Source organism: Acipenser ruthenus, chromosome 3, assembly GCF_902713425.1.
Source record: "Acipenser ruthenus chromosome 3, fAciRut3.2 maternal haplotype, whole genome shotgun sequence".
Taxonomy (NCBI): Eukaryota; Metazoa; Chordata; class Actinopteri; order Acipenseriformes; family Acipenseridae; genus Acipenser; species Acipenser ruthenus.
The window spans coordinates 34,794,298-34,819,739 of record NC_081191.1 but is presented as its reverse complement, the minus strand read 5'-3'; the positions used below and the strand labels follow the sequence as shown (position 1 = coordinate 34,819,739).

Below are 25,442 nucleotides of genomic sequence, written 5' to 3'. Positions count from 1 at the left end.
TGATTATCCATACAAATCGATTATGCGAACTAGTATTGGTCCCAATTAGTTTGGATAATTGACTCTTTACTGTATTATAGTCTGCCTAGGACTGAGTTGAGACTTGATTATTTAGACCTGAGACCACATGGGACATTAACTCTGTCTGCTTAATTGCTTAAGAGCGTTGGAAGAATATTTGTATTCTTTTAAAGTAACTTAAGAGTAGGGCTGCAACGAAGGGTACATTTTGACCTTCAAAGGTTCGGAGCACATTACCGAAGGAAGGTTCAAACCTTCAATGGTACTAATTTGCATAATCTACTGGTGACGTCACCATAGCTATTTGATTGAAAATCGTATTTTACAGGTAATCTATATAAATGGAATAAAACATTCATGTGTAGTTTAAAAATACGTCATATACAACAGTAATCATGCTTTTATAATTTAAATAAATAAAAATAATGCATTGTTTATTTACACGCAATCAATACAGTAAGTTTGCATTGCAGCAGCGCCAACTGGAGTGGACTTAGGCAAAACAAAGCTTTATTTAATAGTCACCGTTCCAAGCATGTTATCAGTCATTCACATTTTACTACTACAAAAAAATATGAATAATAATAATAATATGAACTTACACTTGTCAAATGACCCTGGAGATTGGTCGTGCCATCATGATACATCAACAGTCGCTTGCACAGTTTGCATTCAACTTTATTGATTTATTTATTTATTTATTTATTTATTTATTTTGGTCGTCTGGGCATTCAACAAAAAAATCAGAGCGGTTTGGAGACATTTCATTCAATACAGCTTATGCTATACAATGCTTTGCTGTCGAAATGGCGAATGATTAAATTAAAGTTCTGCCTCTGGATAACACAAGCTGGAGGGGGGAGGGGCGGACGGTGCTCAGTTTTTGAAATTTAAAATGATTAGTGTTAGCGTACATTTTGTATGTTTCAAACATATTCTACCATAGCACTTCTCTTACACTGTCTTGTACACTAGGTATTCAGTGCATATTCACACATATATTATTATTTATTATTTATTATTTATTTATATATAAATATTCACACATTGTCAAACGGTTTCTGTTAACAGAGAAGAAAAAAAAAAATACACAGTACATGAATGCCACCTGACAAACCTTCGAAGGTTTAAAACTACCTTCGAATTCCTGGCTAGCTAGCTTCGAACACAGCCCTTAAGAGCATATTTTTCGCTCTCTCTGATGTGCAAAAAAGGAAATTGAAGTCCACTTACTATTTCAAGCCAGTTCCTTCCTCTTTGAAATATTTTCTATGATGTGTCATTATTTTGATTTACATCACATTATTTTCAGGGCCATTTCTTTACAGCATTTTAACTTTTTCAATTGTATTTTGTTGTTCTATTCTTTGGTTTATAAACTACAGTAAAACCGGTCTAATCCAACCCCTCTACATACCGGCATTGTGGATGATTCGGTTCGGCATGATTTTTGATTTTGGGTCCCAACCAAATCCCTATTAAAATGAGTGGTGTGATACCCTCTACAACCCAGAACCTCTCTCTTCCGACTGCCTAAATCAGTGTAACTCTGACTGTACAGTCCAGCACTGGGTCATGTGATTTCTCTTCTCCTAAGTTTAAAACGAGTATAAAAAAAAAAAAAAAAAAACGTTGCATATATACTTGCATGTCCTGCTGGTACCATTCTGAATTGTGCAGTTGTTGAACTGCAAATACAATGTCAGAAGTTCCACTCAACGAGCTGTCTCTTGAAAGAAAATTTGCACTTCTAAGAAAATGTGAAAGTTCACCAAAATCAACACAATAAGTTGAAAAATAAAATCGCAAGGCAAACAGTTTCAGACATTTTAAAAGAAAAGAAGACTTCTTAAAAGCAACACAGACAAAACCCGAAAGTAAAAAGCACCTGAATCCTGCATGCAGGTACAGAACAAACACTTCAACGCCTTTCTATGGGAATGGTTTAAACAGGTTTGTGCTAGCAGATACAGATTTTGTTGAGGCACTGTGGTGTTTTCAAATTTTATGAGCCACTATTGTGTTTATTATGCTGTGTATGTACAGTATTAGATTTTTTTTTTTTTTACAGTACCTCAATAATCCAACACTGTCTAATCCGGCATAATTTTCCAGTCCCAAGTGATGCCGGATTGTACAGGTTTTACCATAGATAACTTTCTGTAACAAATTCAAAAGGGCATCTATATTCCGATCCACCACTGTTCTGGGTCATGAAAAAGGATTTTTCTCCATATACTCCTAGCCAATTTAATAAGAAAACAACTAGGTAGACAATTGAAATAAATAAACTTGGGAGCGGACAACTACACTACACTTGTGTTTTATCATGCAGTTAGTTCGGATTTTCCCCGATATTGAGGTAACGGGCGTTTCCCTGGATTTGGTTTGCAGGCTCAAACAGCACAGCAGCTTCATGAGAGGATCCAGTCCTCCAGCATGGATGCCAAGTTAGAAGCGCTCAAAGACCTGGCCAACTCGTCCCGAGACATCACCTTCGCCCAGGAGTTTATTAACCTGGATGGCATCTCTCTCCTGACTCAGATGGTAGAGAGTGGAACAGAGTAAGTCATGTTTTTGTACTTCCAAACTAATGCTTAAAGGGGTTACACAGTAGCCATTCACTACACATGTCTTACATGCTATAGAAACATGTATTTCCATTTTATAAAAATGATCGTCTACTAGTACCAAAATCTCTCAATTTGCATACCTTACTTTCTAGGTCTTCAAAGTCAACACATATCAGCCATTGGGGTAGGTAACAAAGTGGTTTAATGTCTGACAGAAAAGACATGAGAGAATTCAGAGAATTCCACTCTGTAAAACTGAATCTCATGACTGACATACAAGTATATTTTTGAGGTGTGACCGAGGAAGTACAAGTATAACAAACTATGTGTCATTTTAAAAAAAATGAAAATGCATGTACATGTGAGACCTGAAGTGCATGACTGGTAAGATATGACACCTTGGGCTCTATGTACTACATAGTTTGAAAATTATATTGCCTGACATGCCCAGGGCATGTAAAAAGGCACCTGTGCACTTGCGCCAACAACATGTGGGAGTAATGAGGTTGTCGGTAGCAGTTCTTTTTTTATTTTTTATTTCCTCCTATTTGAAAAAATGGGCAGAACTTTAAAAAAAAAAAAAATGAAAAGCTTAATTAGAGAGCAAATTTGCATCATAATAGAAGTATTTTGAAAAAAAATTTACGTTGTCATCGAACATTCTTAAACAATACTTTGACCTTTTTTTTTCAATATCATTTGATCAATTTGCTTCCACTTATTTGATGATTTTAATCTAGAAGTTTAAAAAAAAAAAAAAAAAAAAGAAAAAGAAACAAGTTCTTTAAAGCGAGGCCTGACCGTTAGAGTCCTGCAAAAGCGGGTCGCAATGTGAATTTTTTCGTGGTTTGCGGTTTGGGTGCGGGTAAAAAAAAAAAAAAAAAAAGTAATTTTTGGGTTTGAATTTGAATCGTCAAAAATGTTTTCTGTCCTTTCAACGTACTCGTCTGTAACCCTTTCCCAAATACCGTATTAGAAGGTAAATGTACCGGTATTTCCTGCACTAAAGCAGGAGGCGATTAGGGAGGAGTCAGCTGACTAAGCAGTGTTCTTACTTGTTTGATACGTTGCAAGATCCTTTAGTCACGTCTGCTTCGTGATATTAAAAATGTTTGAACGAGGTGAAACAAAAGATAATGCAGGGTTTATATCATGTAGTGGATAATAGTTCAAGAGGTAAATCAGAAGTGTGGAATTCTTTTGGAATCATTGCAAATGAAAATAATGAACATGTGATGAACATGTGACTGGATTTGTTGCTTGTAAAACGTGTCATTATGTTTTTGTGAACAACAGCCACAAAACTGGTACATCTCTGCGAAAGTAAAGGTGTAGCTTCCTCTTGATTGGTGGCACGAAAGGAATAGACAGGTATTTTATAGTAAAGTAAGTAGAGATGGTTAGTTTTACAGTGTGAAAATATATGCAGACCACTAGAGAAAGCTACCATGCTGTATAGTCTATTCTATAAACTTAATCTGTGGAGAATGGTAGAGATATGTGTGTGAATGTGAGAGAGTCAGTTGACGCAGGCAGTATGTAAAAGAAAGAAACTTGCAGGTTCGGGTCGGGTTGCAGGTAACAAGACGGTGGTGCAGTGGGTTGCGGGTTCGGGTTGGATCCTGTAGTAGCGGGTCTGGGTCAGAAGCAGGTCGTAAAAATCGGACCTGCACAGGACTCTGACCGTATTGAAGAAGAGCAAGAAGAAAGGCCGTCTATGTCGACTCATGCCAGTGCTGAAGAGCTTTCCACAACCACTCCAACAACACAAACTGAACAGGAGCCATCTACTGGGACGGAACCTCCAGAAAAGAGAAAGAAAAGGGAGTATGAAAAAAAACACAAACGTGTTGTTCAAATTAAATGGCTACAGAAATTGTGTGGCTCAAATGCAACGAAGACCGTACGGTGATGTGGTGCAAAATTTGTCATCAGTTTCATTTGTCGCGAGTGTTGTTTAAACTGCATATTACATCCCAAAGGACGAAATGTCATTTACAAAATTCGAAAAACTGTGTGCATTGCAAGTGAAAAATTGAGTTGTTTGCGGACAAAACTATTTAAACGACAAAAGCACCAAGGAGTTTGTTCACCACATAGCAGAAGTCTTAAAGAAAGATTTAATAACACAATTGAAAGAAGCAAGGTTTATATGTAAGGTGGCAGATGGGAGCAACGATTGTAATATGGTAGAGGAAGACATTGTTTACGCTTGCGCATACATGATGGTAAACCACTGACAAAACTAGTGGGTTAATCGATGTAGGAAGGTGTGCATGAGGCCTTTATCAAAGCTCTAGAAGAAGTGAAATTTAAATGAAGAACAGTCAGAGAAAATAGTGGGATTGAATATAGATGGCGCTGCTGTAAACATGGGGGAAAAAACTCAACTGGTGTTGCAGCACTAATGACAGAAGACATTCCTTATCTCTTACGCATTCATTGCATAGCGCGTAATCTTGAATTGGCTATTGCAGATGCTGTTAAATCTAGCTACTTGAAAGGAAAGTTTGAGGATAAAGTCAAAGGCATTTTAAAACTAATCAGTGTTCTCCAAAACTTCGGTGGCATTTGAAGGAGAAGTCAGTTTTTAGAAATGTCTGTGGTAGGGGCTCCCGAGTGGCGCATCCGGTAAAGGTGCTCTGCGTGGAGTGCAGGATGCGCTCTATAGCCTGGACGTCGCCGGTTCGAGTCCAGGCTATTCCACAGCCGACCGTAGATGGGAGCTCCCAGGGGGCGGCTTACAATTGGCCGAGCGTCGCCCGGGGGGGGGGGAGGGAGGGTTAGGGCGGCCAGGGTGTCCTCGGCTCACCGCGCACCAGCGACCCCTGTAGTCTGGCCGGGCGCCTGCGGGCTTGCCTGTAAGCTGCCCGAGAGCTGCGTTGTCCTCCGATGCTGTAGTTCTTGGGTGGCTGCATGGTGAGTCCGCAGTGTGAAAAAAAGCGGTCGGCTGACGGCACACGCTTCGGAGGACAGTATGTGTTCGTCTTCGCCCTCCTGAGTCAGCGCAAGGGTGGTAGCGGTGAGCTGAGCTTTAAAAAAAATAATTGGACATTCTAAATTGGGAGACAATAATAAAAATAATAATTGGCAACGACTAAATTTAGATATGTCTGTGGTGCAAACAGGCACATTGAAACAAATTAGGTGGCTAGTAGCCAACGGCGAGCAGTACTGGCTGTGCTGAAAAAAATTGTACAGATTGATGCACACCTTGAAAACATTGCAGCAGACAGAAGGCATGACAAATCACCCAAAGCTAAGGGCTATTCAAATGAGATCAGAAGTGTGCGTTTTATGATAACTTTGCATTACTGGCTTGACATTTTGGAAATACTGACGGCGGTGTCAAAGGAGTTTCAATCTGATTGATGACTGCTGCATTATCTCCAAGTGCGTCTGCATGTGAAAGAGAGTTTAGTGCAATGAACAGATTGAAAACCCCACTGCACTCTCGCCTTTCAACGGATAATATGAATGACCTCATGAGAATCGGCATAGATGGACCTCATCCTGCTGATTTTTAGCCAGATGCTGCTGTGAAACATCGGATGTTTGAGACTGTTGGCACTCGGCACACAGCTGGACAGCAGTTAAAATTTCTGAAATGTTCTACCTCTGTACTAATATTACTTACGTGTTCATAAATACTGCAAATTCATAGCCTCCGTCCTTCGTGGAATTTTTGCAAGCGATGTACCAAACAGCTCTTTATCGTGAACAACTACTGTAATATCACCGCAAGTTTACGAACAGCATAAATTACAGCTCATTATACAGGAGAGATCAGAATTTTCATCTCATTATAAATAGATTCACAACGTTGAAAGTCAAGATTCAGAACTTCCTTCTGGCAAAGATAAATGAGTGGTATAGTGAACAGAAAGAAGTAGTAGGCAAATATAATAGACTCGAGCTACGGCTCCTGCAGACTCTGACCTTGATGCAACTATGGCAAACAAATTTCCACAAAGATAAAATTGACCTGTTGGTGAAATGGAAAAAATCTGGAAATATTATTTAACACTTTGCAGGGCCAAAAAACATTAAGAAATGAAACATGGACAGCATATTGGTGCAATATTGAGTGAAATTATTTTCTCTAGACCTCCATACCAATATGAACTGCTGAAAGGGTTAGTGGACTTGGATTATTTGGCAGATCATGTGATCTGTTTACATGGGTGTTCAGTCAAAAGGCAGCTGGTTAAAAACAACAATAATTTTCATGGGCCACTGAATTACTATTTAAAACAATTAATATTAAACAAGTAAGACTAGAGATACAGGCAAACAGAGAACAACAAACTCAATCAATCTCAAAGTAATACCGCCACCATGTTTCTTAGAAAATGTTTCCTAAAAACAAAGAAACAAATAAACTACAAAGTTTAACTTCCTGTGCATCACCAATTTTATGCAAAAATTAAATAAAAATAACAGATTTCCTCAGAACTATGCTGTTATTAGACAATGCCTTCTTATTGAGTTGTGTTGCTCTGGCTTAACCAGAAAGGAGAGGTCTCAAAGCAGCATGACTTGGTGTATTGATCTTTAGGATTCTGTTTTATTAAAAAAAAAAAAAAAAAAGATAAAGAAAGAAACAAGAGGTGCTAAGAGGATAGATGAAATCTTGAAAGAGAATAGGGCATTGCGGCCGAAGGTTACAGCCAAAGACTGCTTGCTGAATAGTAATTCAGTTTTCAAATCTCAGTCCAGCAGCACTTGTGCTCAGTACTGTGTGACTCCCCCTAATGGAAGTCAGCTTGTCTTCCTGTGGATGCTGTGCATTTTAATTTGAATTTCAACTCCCCATTATAATTGTAGCTTATTGCAGACATGAGATGCTGTCCTAAATTATGTGGATGTTGGTCATGGTGACCTACATATTCATGTGAAGAACAACTGTAATTTGTCATTTTTTCCACAGAACCATATTTTTGGAATACATTAATAGATAATCACACACTTTGCATTAAAGCAATTCAAAATTGAAGGATTTATAAATAAACCTCAATTTGAACAGCAGCAGACACAATGTTCAGTATTTGCTGTCCTTCAAGCTTTCTGTATTGCACTCTGGCTATTGTGTCTTTAGCCACCAAAATCCATTAGCAAGACCTCCAGAATAAACTGCTTTAAGAGTACATAATAGTTACACCAGGAATTGCTTTTTTTAAATTGCCCTCCCTTCTTTCTTTTTTTGTGGTGCTTGTAATTCTGATTTGGGATGTGATTTTATCATGGTGGTCACAGAACCCATGAATTTTGACATGTGTTACCTCTCAGCGTGACAATAGGAGAGGAACCATTGAATTGGTTTCCGTGCAAAGTGGTTGGCAAATGTCAAATGAAGGGGACTACTTACACAGAACTATAAAACGGAATTAAGTTCTAAACAACTAGCAGAGCAATATCCCAAACAATTTCATGAAAGCAGAGGGAGCAGCTTTAATGAGAAACAAATTAACCAAAGCCTTTTGTGTAGAAAATGTACCTCTGCATACACTGGATAATGCAAATACTAAAGGCTGCTACACACCAGACGCAATGTGGCAAGCGAAACTGTGAAGCGATACGACAAAATAATCAATAATAATAATATATTTATTTTTATATAGTGCCTTTCATAGTGGACCACCATTACAAAGTGCTTTACAGAGGTAGGCTGTGAACTGTGCATTATATGCAGAGTCACTTAAAATAGGACATTGATTTAACATCTCATCTGCAGGGTGGAGCACAAGGAGGTTAACTGACTTGCTCAGGGTCACGCAGTGAGTCAATCAGTGGCAGAGGTGGGATTTGAACCGGTGACTTTCTGGTTACAAGCCCTGGACTTTTACCACTGGACCAAACTGCCTCCGATTGAATGAATAGAACATATACTTTTGATAAGTATCTTTCACTCCACAGGCGACGTGACAGGTGACGCAGGAGCAGCACCAGGGCGGCACTGGAGCGATGCAAAATAAATAGGATTGAATGCCATTTTTTGCGATTTGACGCTCATCAACTAGGGTAATTTGCGCAATTGGAGAACAGCTTCAATGCACGTGATCCAGCAGGGTGAAGCAGTATCCAAAATGACAGAGGAAACCATAATACTTGCCCGTTGAACAAAATACCCAGAGCTTTGTGACAAAGGTCATCACAATTATAAAGGTACAGATTTGAAAGACAATATATGGGAGTCCATTTCGAAGGAACTAGATAAGCCTGGTATGTGTAATTTGTTGCCATATGTGTTGAAATACCATCAGAGAAGACACTCATAATTACTACATCACGTTGATGAATATGTACCAGTCTTGGTCATAGTTTTGTCAATAGCAATTTTGTACAGTTGTATACATCTGGCAGTTTTCAAACCTGTCGCATCGCCTCTGTGTCGCTTCTGGTGTGTGGTCATGTCGCTGCGAAAGTGTCTCGTCGCCAGTTAGAAAATCGCATCACGTCTGCTGTGTGGAAAGCTTTAAAGGGAGGACGGTTTACAGTTCTGGAGAAGCATGAAGCCTGATTTGCAGCTCTTGCAGTCGTTCCACTGCGGTGCTTAACACCTGTCAACATTGTAAATCCAGAACAATCCTTCTAATCTTTTAATGTACATCTTGTAAGACCAAAACCACAGATGTGTTTTAAATAGACATGAACAAAAAGGATATTTAAAAAAAAAAAATTCTGATATTATTATTATTATTATTATTATTATTATTATTATTATTATTATTTTATATCGGACAAGGTATGCATGTTAAAATTAAAAGGTAAGCATATTCCTGTTTATGGTTGTTTTTTTAAAAGGTACTGTTTAAAAAATAATTAAAAAAATAAAAAATATATATCTGTTTACTTTTGACTAGAAGTGTGTGTTAAAAGAAAACACATTAAACACGTGTTAAATACATTAAAAGTTTACTTTGCACAAATACTAAAATATTACAGTATGTTACATTCTGCGATTGTCTATTTTTAGCCGTGACTGTATTGTGATTTTTACATATTTTTACTGTGACAAAATCGCATCCTTTAATTATGATCATCAATTATAATCACTTCAAAATCAAATGATGTGCAGGTAAAAATATATATCTGCACTGTAGTACAAATTGATTTAGTAAATTATGTTTTTCTTTCACACTATGTTAATGTCCACATCCCTTTTTTTTTTTTTTTTTTGTTCTGTGCCTGTGAAACATGCAAGTTGCTTATTATTATTATTATTATTATTATTATTATTATTATTATTATTGTTACTATTATTATTATTATTATTATTATTATTGTTACTATTATTATTATTATTTAGCAGCCGCTTTGATCAACAAAATATATATATAAAAGTATATAAATTACAGGCAATAGACATGCAAAACAAACACACATATATACAATATATACAAGATCATTATAAATAAAGGAAAATACAAAAATATATATAAATAGGAATTATTATTATTATTATTTATTTCTTAGCAGACGCCCTTATCCAGGGCGACTTACAATCGTAAGCAAAAACATTTCAAGCGTTACAATACAAGTAATACAATAAGAGCAAGAAATACAATAAAACAAGTAAAGTACAAGTTTGACAAACCACAATTCAATAATACAGCAGGTAATAGTGATAGTTACATCAGGATATGATTAAATAGTGATAGTTACATCAGGATGTGATTAAATACAAAGTACTACAGGTTAAAAACTTGGCAGATTACAGTATTCTGAAGTACAGGATTAAATGCAGTAAAATAGGGGCTGATAAGAGCAAAATAAAGCACATTTACATGAAGGGTGATAGTGTCCCAGGATACAAACAGAGGAGTTCTACAGGTGCTCTTTGAAGAGGTGAGTCTTAAGGAGGCGCCGGAATGTGGTCAGGGACTGGGCAGTGTTACAAATAAAGATTGAATATGTTTTACGTAGAGTGAGGATTATTACAAGGTTATTTCCATTTAGGGTGGTGACATTATAAATACAAAATATAACATTGTAATTCTCTGCAGCCTATCTATTCCAAGATGAAACCTGGTAAGCTGCAAGATGTCTGTAGCACAGTACACAGGGGCCCTCTAGTGGGGGGGGGAAGCATACCATTTTAATATATATATATATATATATATATATATATTTTTTTTTTATTGTGTTTGCAAATATGACCCCACGTGTTGCTACAACTGTTTAAATAACGTACCTGTAATTTCTTTTCATTTAACATCCTGACAACTTTTTACACTTATAAATGATGTGGTACAGAAAAAAAAAAACAGAGCACTTGTAATTTTATGAATTTTTCTTGCAGATTAACCCAACATCATGCTCAAAAATGTTTAATCTCAGTTATAGTGTTCTACCCTATTTAAAAACATGTACTTTGACAATACGCTGCTTACAGGAAGCTGTGAAATCCCCGGGAGATGGGGATGCACTTTTTAAGATATTTTGGTAATCACCACTGGAGTTTATGACCATTTTTCATATATAAATTCACTGCCCTTTAGATCAAAATTGGTTCCATTTTGTATAATTTATGCCTTGCTGACAGGACATCCCTGAATTAAGACAAATCAAATAATTGGGTCTATTTTTAATAAATAAATAAATTATTGTGTTAAACCATAATGTTGATCGTTCTGATTTGTTGCAGTATTCTTCTTACTAAATTGTGCTTCCATGCTCCTTGAACTGTATAAATGAAAAATGTTGCGGTAACACTTTACAATGATGGATGCAAAAACTATTTTGTTTTTGTTGCCATCACTTTCCAATTACTAAATAATTTTAAAATGAAGGTGCTTTCAACTAATTGGAGGGATATATGACTGCTGATTGTCTCTCTTTTTTTTTTTTTTTTTTTTGTTAACTAAATCAGTCATTTGAAACAGAGGTTAAGTCAAGCTTAACCTCTTGTTAACTTCAGATTACTGATTGCAGTTGAAATGAGGTGCAACCAAGGCATTTTATGTTTGTTTCTGTTTATATTTGTGTATTTTGTGTCTTGTGTCTTGTGCATTCTACAAGTTTAGAAATGTGGTTTAAAACGTATGCTAAACCTATTGTCACTGTCAACAGGAATTTTTCGTCTTTTTATTTACTTTTTTAAAAAAGGTATTTTTACAGGCGGTCACTACAAACTTTTATGGTGTGTGTCTGATGGGTTTATCGTTTGTTTTAATGCTGAAGTGTGGTGAAAAGTCAAAATGGTTCAGGACTAGTGTGTTGTCTTGGGTTCATTTTGTCTCACTATGCTAAGAGAGAGAATTTTCCCTGAGCATGATTCCTTTTTTTTTGGGCGGGGGAGGGGGGTGGGGGGGGGGGGGGCTTTTGCCATTTCAGTTAACCTGAAGTAGTCCTAAGAATGCTGTAACATTAATCCGTTTGGTATGCTGTCATCCTGACGAGAAAGTTTTAAATTTTTGCAGACGATATCAGAAACTGCAGAAGATAATGAAGCCCTGGTAAGAATTCAGCTGGATAATCACACTGCCTAAATCTGTTTGAATCTATTTACTGATTTGCATGACTGGTTCTGGTCCTGGTGCTTAAAACAAACAAAAAAATAACGCTTCAATCTCTATCTTCCACTGTTTTATTTATTTATTTATTTATTTATTTATTTATTTTAAATGATACATTTATTTATTTTGTCAGCATTTCTTTTTACTTTTGCATGTGGTATTGGGCACTTAATCTTTGCAGTAATTGCAGGTGCCTACTCCCTTTTTGGGATTTACAGACTGCATTTGTTGATTTGAATACATTACTTCAGCAGCTTCTTGGACTTTACAAATCAAGGTGAACAAGCGAAATTGAACTGGATATGAGTCATAAAAAGTTGCATGCTATATATTGACCGCCACATGGGTGGTGACTTTTACCACAGCTATTAAGTGTCCCCCTTGTTTGTTATTATCTTGTTACTTCTGCCTTTTTTAAAGCACCCCTTTTTTTTAGTGACTTCCTTCATTCGAAAGGGCAGACTGTACTATACTGGCCGTTTTGATAGCCAGCTACAATATTTTTCAGCACTTGTTTTTTTGTTAAATTGGAAGTATGATTATTATTTGAGTATTTGTTTTTCTGTATAGACCATTTTTAAAATGTGAAACTCTGTCTATTATAAAAAGGGTTAAACAAGTTAATGCTGGAGGACAAATCATCCTTATTTTTGAACAGCAGAGTCTAGCATCAACATTTAGATACAGTAAGCCAATCTACAAATAAGACCACGAATAGACCACCTACAAAGAAGCGAATATTTTTGGAGACTGCTTTTGTTGTCTGTCAGACAAGTTCTGTTTTTTGGGGAAACCAAATAAATGCCTGCCCACTTCCATATGCAAAAGCGTACTCACCACTTGCAAATCAGTACTGAAACTAATTAATGTTCTGTTGATTAACCTGTTTTGTGCTACATTGATGTGTTCTACAAAAGCAGACTTTCTCTTTGGTGGTTTTACACCATTGTCAGGGTTTAAAGTTATATTTTTTTATTGGAGCTATTCCACACCCACAGACACACAAAGGGGGGGGGGGGGCGGGGGGGGTAAGTTTGTTATCATAGGCCAAATTATCTGATCATATACTGTAGATAAAAGGGGGCCGTGGGGGGGGCTGACTGTTACACCAACATGAAGAAACCACTAACATTTAAGTAGGAGCTGTATTGAGTTATTTCAGCTTTGGAAAAATAGAAACATTAACACTTAGTTTTTTTGTATAAATATAAAATACAAGGGTTGTATTTTATTTATTTTGGGGGTGTGTTGGGACCAGTGGATCACGGTGCAATTTTGTTTGTACAGGTAGTTGACATTGGATTTATGGGTGATGGTTTTATTGATATGCTTTAACAGTTACTAGACACATTTTCATATTTAGACATATGCAGATACATGAATTACATGTATTTGAAATAATGTATTTAAATATTTACTGATCACTGTCCGTGAATTGGACTGTTTTTACATTCCATATAAGAAATGCAGAATATAAATCAAATTTAAAAGTCTGTTTCTTAAAACATGGCTACTACTTGCATACAGAACACAAATATAGTAAACAATATGATATTTTTAAAAATAAAATAAACATAAAACGACCATGTTTTAGCATGTAGTAATTTTTCCTGCATGGAATGAATATCTCCATCAAATGGGAAATAGTCCAATTGTAAAGAAACTTGCTCGGGACCTTCTTTATCAAAACCGATTGAGCGTGTGTGTGTATATATGTGTGTGTATATATTTGTAATCTGAGGGTTTCTGTCTGTCTCTCTGTCCATCTGTCTCCTATGTATGACTTATCACTCACATTTTACTGGTACCTAGAAAACTGCTTATTCAAGGCCACTTACAGGTGTTACAGGGCAGTACAGGGTTACAATGCAAGATTCATATTTAAATACAGTATAGGTACAGTAAGTGCAAATAATACTGCGACAATACAATATGAAATATGATGCAACAAGTTATATCTACAGTTACATCTTAGTGCAAGGATAGTGCATGGTAATGTTGTTGAAGCTGACACCCTGGGATTCTTCAAGAAGCTGCTTGATGAGATTCTGGGATCAATAAGCTACTAACAACCAAACGAGCAAGATGGGCTGAATGGCCTCCTCTCGTTTGTAAAGTTTCTTATGTTCTTATTAGCTGAGGATCAAGTAACGTGGCGCTTAGGTCAGGCACGTCCAGTGCATAGTAGGAGGGGTAAATCAAGACATCTACAAGTGCAGTCTAAACAGGAGGGTCTTGAGGAGACAGCGGAAGGCAGTGAGAGACAGAGCAGTCCTGAAGTTCTCCGGTAGCTAGTTCTACCACAGAGGGACTAGAGAAGAGAAGGACCGGGCACGGGTAATCTGGGGTATATGGAGGAAACCTATTTTCCTGTTTGTTTATTCACATGATTGTGTGTGTGTGTGTGTGTGTGTGTGTGTGTGTGTGTGTGTGTATGTGTATATATATATATATATATATATATATATATATATATATATATATATATATATATATAGGACTTGAGTGGTATATGATGGTATTCAATGTGATGTTTAGTGCTTTAAACTAATATTAGTTGTTTTAAGAGAAATAAAATGCATTGGGGTGGTAGTACCTTGTAGTGTCTGTAGATGGTGTTATAACATTGGAAACGTGATCTAGCTGCAGTATAATGCATGACCTGAAGAGGGGCCTGGATCCATTGCTATCACTTAGAAGATGTCAATGGAAATTTAAACTTCTGTATAACTAAGCTTTAAAATATTCAATGTTAATTATCTCAACCTTTTTTTCCACGTACAGTAGCTCTGTTTTATTAGATAATCATGTCTTTCTATTTTGGTCAAGACTACAGTAAGTAATCTACAGTATAAGTAAACCAAAATGATTAAACTAAATAGAGGTTATGTTTATTAGCTTTAGATTTTTAGATATGGATGTTTCAATGTCCATGTCTTAATCATTTCAACGCAAGAAGCATAGTTGGTTGGTTAGGTTATCCCCTGCATACTGTATATGCATCCTTTACGTAGACAAAAATAGGCTGTTAATGTGAAGGTAGTTTTAAATGGTATAGTTTCTGCTTGAAGATTATACACTACAACCTCAAGTAACTGGACTAATGGGACAGCAGTCTTGTGTGCTGATATTCTGGACAACTGACCCACACCCTGTAATAAGGATACATTGCAAAACCCAAAATTACAACAAGTGCCTACTGGATACCTGATTTTCTAAAGAGCAACATCACATTCAGTTATGTACTTCTGCATCCTGCAATGCCCAAATAACAGAATAGAAAAAGTACAAAGTTGGTGAATATGCCCCTGTTTTCCTATAGTTCATCCCACATACTGGTATCAGAGATTTCTTGCTGGGGCCAAAAACCCAAATCCGAGACATTAAAAGTCATGTAAAACAGATTAATAAATTGTGAACGCTTGGACTCTGAATGATTGGGGGATAGAGCGAACATTTTATATCCTCATTGACAAATAAATAACTTTTTTGCTGATCTAGTGTTGATCTAGTTTTAATAGCAAGCACCACAAACACTGCAACTAACCAAATTAAGCATGCAGGCCATACTTCTTCTTTACCGTGTGATTTTTAAATAAGGAACTAACCCTGCTTGAATTATTTTGGTTTGATTTTACGTTGTGTACTAATGATAACCAAGCATGGGGAATGCACGTCAGCTAAAGCGCTATGCCAAACGGTTCTGTTTTCAGATGGCAGTGCAGGTGGACATGACTAATCTTGTGGAGCTGTGTCCTGTTTGTTTCTCTCCTGTCCAAACCTAGCTGCTTTTCTTTCTTTGGCTGACTGTTTCCTGTCACGCTTTGCTGTGCCGCTTCCCGTTTTAAACAGAGATGACGGACGCTATGTGCTGTTGTGTTTTTATTTATTCCAGTTTTGGAGATATGTTGTCCTTTACGCTGACTGCGTTTGTAGAGTTGATGGATCATGGAATCGTCTCCTGGGATACTTTCTCGCTGGCTTTTATCAAAAAGGTAAGAGCTGCAGGAAACACAGACATTTTGTAAGTAGATAATTGGTTTGAAATTTATCTATAAGCAGTGCAAAGAAAAAGTGACGTTCTAGTGCCCTCAGTGGTTTTAAAACCTTTTTTTTTTTTTTATTCAAGGATAAAAATAGTTCACAAGTGTTCAGCTGTGCTTTAGTCAAGTGTCAGCTTGACTTTTTGTGATGGTTCCAGGAATTTCCTTTCAAAACAAATTATCACTTTTTTTTTTTGCAGGGTTATTTAGAGTTTTGCGCATAGACTTTACACTGCTTTAAATTTTGAGAATTTCTGTACATTCAGAAAGAAACAAGAAGTACTTAAAACTTTATAAAATTATTTAAAAATATTAACACTAGCTTCCCCATGTTTTTGTGGAGGTAAGTATCAAGCACTTCAAATGTAAGACTACTTGGTTCTACCCTGAAATCTTCATTGCAAGTGCTATGTCAGTGCACTGGGCAGTTTAAGAAAAAAAAAAAAAAACATTTTAAAAGCAAGATTGATTTGTGAAGCAGGGTTGAAGTGTTCCTTACATTTCTCAGTATTCAGAGCCCCAAATTAAAGGGCTTGTCTGCTGTCAGGTGGTGCCCGTGTGTCCATCGATCCTCTTTCGTATTCGGCTGAATTTGTATTTTTTGTAGGGGGGAAACTGAATTTAATTAGACATTGAGTACATTATTGTTGTTACACTATTGAGAGTGGTGTGTCTCACAGAATAATGACCCTCCTGCAACATTATGTGCCATGGTTTTCCTAGGCAGTGCTTTGACGTTAAGCAGTAATAAATGCATTCCAATCCAGTGCTTAATTTTTTCAGCACTAAGTGAAGTTACAGTAAGTAAACATTTCTGGTAGTGCCTTCATCTGTGTAATAACTTTACAAACAGAAAACTTGTATTTTTCCAGATCACTCTAGTTAATATGCCCTTTAATATGTCAATATATTCAACCTGAGTAGTTTTTTCAGGTTCAATTATTTATTTATTTATTTATTTGGCAGACGCCTTTATCCAGGACAGTACAGGGTTACAATGCAAGCTTAATATTTAAATATAGTGTAGTTTACAAAAAGTACAATAGTATGACTAAAATACAATATGAACTAGGAAGCAACAAGTTAGGATTACAACAATGACATAATAGTAGTGCAAGGATAGTGCATTAGCTGAGGATCAAGTAACGTGGTGCGTAGGTCAGGCAAGTCCAGTACATAGTAGGAGGGGTAGATCAAGAGATCTGCAAGTGCCTAAACAGGTGAGGAGGAGGTGAAAGGCAGTGAGAGACAGAGCTGTCCTGAAGGTCTCCGGTAGCTGGTTCCACCACAGAGGGGCTAGGGAAGAGAAGGAGCGGGCACGGGAGGATGGAGAGTTGAGTGAAGGCATGACCATTTGGCCAGTAGAGGAGTGGATTCGTCACTGGTGCTCCCTACCGCTCTCATCACTGTGATCTTTACACTCTTGTCAATTGGCCTTCACTTCACACAAGGCGACTGATTCATTGGTATAGACTAATATGTAAAAAACTGATTGGGAAATCAGCATTTTATCTGAGAAATTTGTTAAAGATCTCGGTCTCTTTTTTATAAAAAAACAGTATGTCTGTCTTGTTTTTCGATCTAATGCTTTTATTAATTTGGATGTTCCCAGAGTGTCCACTGCTGCTGGGCGTAATTCATTTCAGTATGCTGCAGCTCATGACCGGAATGAATTACAACTCAAGCTAAAAATGCCTGGGTGTTTTTAATGGCCAGCTTGACTCACTGTTGACTGACTCCTGTACCTACCGGATTGGATTTTATCTGTGATGTACATGCATTTGTTTAATTATTTGTCGTTTTCTTTCATGTTTTGTGCACTTTCTGTCATGCTGTAACATTGTTCACCTCTTGGCCAGGTCGTCATTGCAAATGAGAATTTGTTCTCAATTGACCTACCTGGTTAAATAAAGGTTTAAATTAAAAAAAAAAAAAAGTGTGAAGAATTTAATGTGAGCAGAGATAGGTAGCCAGTGGAGGGTGCTAAGCAGAGGGGTAGCATGAGAGTAGCAAGGATGGGAGAATACAAGATGAGCAGCAGCATTTTGAATGAGCTGAAGGGGGCAGATAGCCAAAGCAGGGAGACCAGCAAGGAGAGAGTTACAGTAGTCCAATCTGGAGGTACAAGAGCTTGGACCAGGAGTTGACTGGAATAAGCAGTGAAAAAAGGACAGATTCATTAGATGTTGCTAAGAAAGAAGTTGCAAGTACAGGGTTTTCAATTAGTTTTAAAGTGCATGGCACTTCCAAGGTAGTAGGGGACACCCATTTCATCGAGACGCGTAGCACCAAGGGGGAGTATGCGGGAGGGAAGTTTTTGAAAAAAAGGAATAAAAATTGTGCATTCTGCCGCATTTTTGCATGTGCTATACTAGTAGTGGTCTGCTTGTAGTTTCTGACAAAGTACTCCATTAGTTACATGAAGAAGCTTTATTTCAGCACTGCTCACAGCAAGACAAGACCAACAAGAAGAAAAATGGACTTTGAGCATCAAGGCTCCTGCAATGCAAAACTGGCTGAAAATGTGCATGGAATTGGTGACTGCACCTTAATTGTGTATGGGGAAAATAGCATGCTGTGGCTCCCATGCTCAGTGTTAGTGAAGTCCTGATCTGACAGCATGTAACACAGACAGCTCTTATGATTACACGTTACAGTTTTCAGTAAAAACAAGTTTAAATTGCATCAAATTCTTTCTACTATTTAAGATTTTAAATACACCACAGCAAGTACATTTCAATACATTTTAGATATTTTCATGAGCACAATCTGAGCACAAAATGAATTTGCAGTGCATTTCATTTTGATTTCCCCAATGTTTAGTTTTTTTTTTTTTTTCGTAGCAGTACACTTCCAAATTACAGTCCCAATTATTTCTATGCGTCCTGCTTTCACGTTAAAATGGTCAGTTTGAGAAATAAACATTGTTTTCCCTGCAACAGCTGAGCCTGCTTTAGTCTAAAACTCAGCTACATACTGTTTTTCGTTATGTTAACGTCTTAAATTACTGTTCATGGTTCTTTGGCTGAAAAGATATTATCAGCTCATTATCTAACTAGGGAACCTGCTGCGCAATTAAATCATCCTTAAAATCCTGACGGTAAACAATGTAACCGAATCTATTATATACGGGATAGTTGTGGCTGCTAAGAAGATGCAACCGCCAAAATAAATCTGTTCATGTTGACTCAAAACTTTATTTATGCACTCTATGATGGGACTGGGGAAAGATAACTTAATTGGAGTTAACAAAGAACACTTTTTTCAGCTTGATACGGTAACCTTTTCACTTCCTTTTTTTGTTTAATTATAGCACTTCATTAAAGCACTTACAGCACTTTATTAAAATTATTTTCTTTATTTTCACGGCATTTTGTAAATGGTCATGTCCAGTTTTATTTTTCGCTGTTCTTTTTCTAAATTTATTCAATGCAACTGTTCATTTTAAGATGCATTTTTACACAACAGTACTCACACGTTTGGTCACCATCGCAACTGTTGCAAGAAACTGGGATTACCGTGCTAGTGTTAATTTAATATACAGCACCCCTCTACACTTGCAAGCATTTGTATATCATCAGCTGACAAGGGATCAGCTGATATCTTATTATGGCTTTTTTCTTTAAAGGCGTACAGCCTCTATACATGAACTCCCAAAATGGCAAGCACCTATGGGTAGTAATAATAAATATTATTAATAATAATAATAATAATAATAATAATAATAATAATAATAATAATAATAAAAAAAGGAATATGCTTTTATTTATTGCATATGTATAGCTATTATGTACTATGTATAGCTTTTATGTATTATATCTAGTGTTAATATGACAAAAAAAACTGTACTGCATGGTAATACCCGAAAATAATCTTAATATTTAATAAAAGTAGCCAGCGCAAATATCATTTTAGACGGTGGAGTGCTCTAGTCGCTGGCTTATTTTGAAAACCATGGACAGATGTGTTGAGAGAAGGAGGGGTCAAGAATAACACCTAGGTTTCTATCTGAAGGAGATGGAGAGAGTGATAGTCAAGAGTTACTGAGATGGAAAGGTCAGAGGTGGGAGAGGAAGCGGAAGGAAAGTAGCGTAGGTCAGATTTAGCAAGGTTGAGCTTATAGTGGTGAGAATTCGTTCAAGTTGAGATAGCCAAGAGGCATTCTGAGATGCAGGAGGAGATGTGGGAATCAAAGGAGGGGAAGGCGAGGAAGGTCTGGGCATCATCAGCTTAAAGGTGATAGGAGAAGCCAAACAAGATGATGAGAGTGCCTATCAAGCGGATGTAGAGTGAGAAGAGGAGGGGTCCCAGGACAGATCCTTGAGGGACCCCTGTAAAGAGGGGGTGAAGAGAAGAGAGAGAGCCACGCCAGGAAACCTGGAAGGAATGGTTAGAGAAATAAGAGGAAAACCAGGCAAGAACAGTGCCGAGCTTCCCAGGTCGGAGAGAGAGGAGAGAAGAGCATGATTGACAGTGTCAAAGGCAGCACGAGCTGAGAGGAGGGAGTCAGTTACAGAGAGGAGGGTGGTTTCTGTGGAGTGTGCAGAAAGGAACTCTGATTGAACAGGGTTAAGCTGAGAGTGCTCGGTGAGGAAGGGTGCCAGCTGGCAGTGGACATCTTGCTCGAGAGTTTGAAAGCGGAATGGGAGGAGAGAGACAGGGTGATAGTTCTGGGCTGAGGAAGGGTCAAAAGAAGGTTTCTTAAGAATGGGAGCGACGCAAGCAGTTTTGAAGGCTGAGGGAAAGGAGCCAGAGAGCAGAGAGGTATTCATGAGGGAGGAGATAAAAGGAAGAAGGGCAGGGGCAATGGATTGGAAGAAGCGAGTAGGAAGAGGATCCAGGGCACAAGTAGTTGGCCTGGAATTCAGGAGTAAGGAGCAAAGGTTCAAGTCAGATAGAGATATGAAAGTTGAGGGGGGAGGGGGGGATATGTTGGCCATTTTGAAAAGATCTTTGAAACAGACTTTTAAAGTTATAAGTATAAAAAGTTGTCAGGATGTTAACAATGGAAAGAAAAAAAAATACAGGTACGTTATTTAAACAGCAGTAGCAACACGTGTGTAACGCTATATTTTTCAGAACCCCGCTACTTACTCTTTAAATTTCAGTACTAAAAGAAATGCACCAAACTTTATGCATGCATGCAAATAGGCCATGCAGCAAATCCTATTTATAACGCTTATTTTTTTATTTTTATTTTTTTTAAATATATATAGATAGCAAGTTATGTGAACAAGTCTGCAATGGATGTGGCAGTTTTGCAGAGGTCCTTAGCCATTTTGGAATCAATGGTGTTGAATAGTCATGACCTCTACCAGAAGGTGGCGCAAGAGATTACTATCGGCCAGCTCATCCCACATCTACAAGGGTGAGTGTTTTATTATGGGGCTTCTCTTTTACATAACCCAGTTTGTGATAAGAAATATTAAATTTGTATGTGCCTGTACACCTTTCAGACTTTGCCATCTGAGTTTTGTATGCATGTCTCACACTTTTACATGCACACACTAAGAATGCAGGTCTAGGTGATCTGCTTTTTCATGATACTGTACATTTTGTATTTACAGTTGTGGTGATGGGTGTGTTATACTAACATGCATGTAATAAAATGTGTTCCTTTCATTGCAACTGTTTCCATCCATTTAAAAATGTTTGAGACTTAATTTGGTGCTGTATTGCATATTATGGTCCATACAACTGATTTGGTATATTTTCCTTTTAAGGCAAGCAGTGTGTGTGTGTGTGTGTGTGTGTGTGTGTGTGTGTGTTTCTTCCAGAATACATTTGGCTAACGTGTTATTATTTCTTAATTACAGGGTTGATCAGGACATCCAGACATATACTATTGCTGTAATTAATGCACTGTTCCTAAAAGCACCAGAAGAAAAGAGACAGGTACCTGACGTTTTTGTGCGTGTGTTGCCATGGAAATGCCTTACTTTTAAATGATGTGCACAGTAAACCCATTTTATACTTCCTATTGTCTTACTTGATGGTTTATAAAATGTCTGCTTAGGTGTACATAAAATAGACCTGTGGTTGCATTTTGAAGAATCTACCCTTTTAAGAAGTGTCTGTATGATGCAAGCACTTTTTTTTCAGCACCCTTCAGGTGTGATTTACTGGATTCACTCTTATCACAGCCCCCACAGTTTGAAGTCTGGGCCCAATTGATTTGTCAACCAGAGTCTGTCTTATGATGTCTCACACAGCAGTCTCACTCTTGCCAGAGACCTGACTTTTTACTGATGGTGTCCATAAAGCTGTTCAGCCAAGCGACCAATTATAAAACTTATTATAAAAGTTGTTTTTCTCTCAGAATGTACATTATGTAGTAGACACATTATGTAGTAGACCCAGTCAATGTTGCTGTGCTAAATTATTTTTTTCTTAATTGAGTTACAAAGTATAATCTAACATCTTTGCCCCTCCCTACTTCTATGAGCTCATAATTGTAGCAGTGTTATTGGATGATAAACTGCTGCTCATTCTTTTCTTTCTATTATATTACAGTACATGGTGATACTAACATAATGCCTTGCTGCTTTTCTTTGTTTCTCTCTTTCTGTCTCTCTCCTTTTCTCTCTGTTTTCTGCATCCTCTGTATTAGCTTGATTTGGAGGACAATGTTAACATCCTTGATTGTCCTCTAACAGTAAGTTTTCCTGTGGATAGCCTCTAAAGATAGCTTTGTTTATCACTATCTGAATCTGTGGTCTTTGGCTTTAGAGACGGTACTGTATATTAAGGCAGCCTAATGCATGCATCCAAAATCCCTGTTTGTTAATTGAAGAATATATAACAGAGTGTCTGCTCTCATTTGTGTGATAGGCATGGGATTTAGATTTTCTAAAACATGAGTCATTCCATGTCAGGGGGACCAAAATTGAGAGAGAGCTGATGTAGTTGAAAATATTGATCATGTTTTGGGGTTCATGATATATTTCACCCTTCTGGCTTCATGCCCAACCACAACCGCAAGTCATTATTGGCCAAATAAGGACCTGCACGTCGATCAATAACACTGTAATTAAATTATTCTGCTATCTAGTTATTTAAAGTATTTTCTTAATTCCAGCTGGCTCTTCTTTGAACACAGCAAGGCCCTGTAAAATTCTCTGCTGTCCTCCTTTATTTATTCAGAAAAAAGCTGTTCAGCTCAGTTATAAAAGCCGTCTTCAGCTTTGCAGTGCCACCCGCACCTAGAGCTGTCACAAATAATGCATGAGAGAAGGAGAAGATGTTCGCATAAGATCCATTTGAAGGCCAGCACTTTCTAGTGCCCCTTGTCCGTTTTTAGTGTCAGCTGTTCATTTGACTTCTTATTTAGTCATTTTAGTTATTCATAGATATGGCTGGAAAAGGTCCTGCTGTGATGCCTCGTCTCATTTACAGAGACTCCCTTTTGGCAGCTGCAGCCACCCTGTTGAAAATATTCACATGGGTGATTGTACCCTTCAGAGCCATCACCATTACCTATAGAAATCAAAAACAGAAAATGTCAATTAATATCCACCTTGGTTTTAGTAAGTACTGTAAATTACATTTTTCAACACCATGTACAATTCAGTGTGTAAGATTATCACGATTATCAACAGCGTACTGTACCTGTTCCCCTGTTGGGTTAGTATTCCAGGTTCATATTCCAGAACACACTGTGTCATCTAAGTTAGCTCCAGGATTTTCCATAACTGGGAAATAAGGAAATAAAAATAAATATTATGCAAAATTATTGAATATAAAAAAATAAAAATTACTAATTCTCGCATGCATGTACAACATCTCCCATTCCCAGCTGGAGGGATTTAAAAATTCCACACGTTTTCAGTCGTCTATTAAACAAGGCAGCATGACCACTAAACATTGTTATTATAAAATAGAATTACCTGTATTTGTTAAAATAGCCTCTGAAAACCCTTGCTTTCCTATTACTAAATCTATACAATTCAAGCTGTATCAACCCATGTTTTTACCCATGTCTCTCTATTTCTGTCTGTCTCCTATATTTGTACTGTATGTGTAATGCTGTATGTCTGTGTGTGCTTCCTTATACAAAGTTAAAAGTAGATACTGATTTCCCTTACTTTAATTGCTACTTCATACCAAAAGGTAAAAGTCTGCATTAACTCTAATTATAAAGTCTTAATTTCTCTGCAGGAAATGGCAAACATCTTGGCTCAGAAGGAGCTCCGCGGCATCATTTTAAGTGTAAGTGAAAAGTGTGTTATAGTTTCCCAATCCTGTTAAAGAAGTCAGCATTTTTTAAATATATGCAGGAGCTATGTATGGTAGCACCTGTAGATGTGGGTTCGACAGTTGGTTACATTTTTTTTTTAAGTTTTCTGTTCCTAATAAACTGTAATTCGCCTTGTCCACAGAATGTTATCCGCAGCAACAGATCCATCAACTCTGAAATGGCTCATCAGCTCTATGTGCTTCAAGTGTTGACCTTCAACCTTCTGGAAGACCGGATGAGGACAAAGATGGACCCCCAGGATCAGGTGCCGTAGAAGACATTTATATTTATCATGCCCCCAAAATGTTTTATGTGATGGAAAACTGTCAGAAACATCCCTTAAATGGTGTTTGACCACAGGTTCTGCAAGACCCCTAATATACAGTACCCTCTGGTCAGTGTCCTAATACTGTGCCTACACTTGTGACTGACTACTTAAGTGTACAAACCCAGTTTCAAGAAGGATGCATTTGTTAGACGTCCCATCTAGGACTGCCTAACTAATGATTAAGGGGGTTTATCTTTTTATACCCAAGTGTTTTTTTTAAGCAGAAACAAATGGGGAGTTCTATTACATGTGACCTCTGGTCAAGCATTAAGACTCATGGTTCCTTAGCTACACCATTAATTCTCCAATACCAATCCAGTTCATAACATTTTTGTCAATTTAAACAACATGACAGAAAATGTAAATTAACAGTGCAAAAATGTTTTAAACAAATATTAACTAAAAAGAAAATGTAAAACTTAAATAACTATTTTCTTAACTCAATGAACCTTTTTTTATTTTCTGTGAAGTTTAAAAACCTTAACATAATAAGGGTCTTGTACTGCATTTAAGATTGTTTTAACCTAATTTAGTTTTCCTTTTCATGATTTTTAGCTTTTTAGCTGTTCATGCGGACAAGGCACCCTTTTGAATGCCTGAAATTAATAAATAGAGTAATGATGAAAAAAATACAGATAAAAAATTCTTCAAGGGCACCTCAATCATTTTCTAAGGCACTCCATAATTAAGCAGCTGCTTTGAAGGCCCTAGTAATGAATGTTT

At 37.2% G+C, this 25,442-nt stretch overlaps 1 protein-coding gene across 7 annotated transcripts in view; it reads left to right on the top strand.

The window, feature by feature from the left end:
- LOC117394251 (engulfment and cell motility protein 1) overlaps positions 1-25,442 on the top strand; it is a 167,640-nt gene that overhangs the window by 51,001 nt on the left and 91,197 nt on the right. For 3 of the 7 annotated variants that reach the window (XM_033992359.3, XM_033992357.3, XM_033992358.3), the window contains exons 6-13: positions 2,416-2,585; positions 12,017-12,052; positions 16,008-16,107; positions 21,372-21,523; positions 21,972-22,050; positions 22,766-22,810; positions 24,313-24,363; positions 24,534-24,656. In XM_033992359.3, the coding sequence (XP_033848250.1) occupies positions 2,416-2,585; positions 12,017-12,052; positions 16,008-16,107; positions 21,372-21,523; positions 21,972-22,050; positions 22,766-22,810; positions 24,313-24,363; positions 24,534-24,656 (756 nt within the window). The remainder of the gene's footprint in view (positions 1-2,415; positions 2,586-12,016; positions 12,053-16,007; positions 16,108-21,371; positions 21,524-21,971; positions 22,051-22,765; positions 22,811-24,312; positions 24,364-24,533; positions 24,657-25,442) is intronic. The other 4 variants (XM_033992362.3, XM_033992361.3, XM_033992360.3 and 1 more) reach the window with 3 other exon arrangements.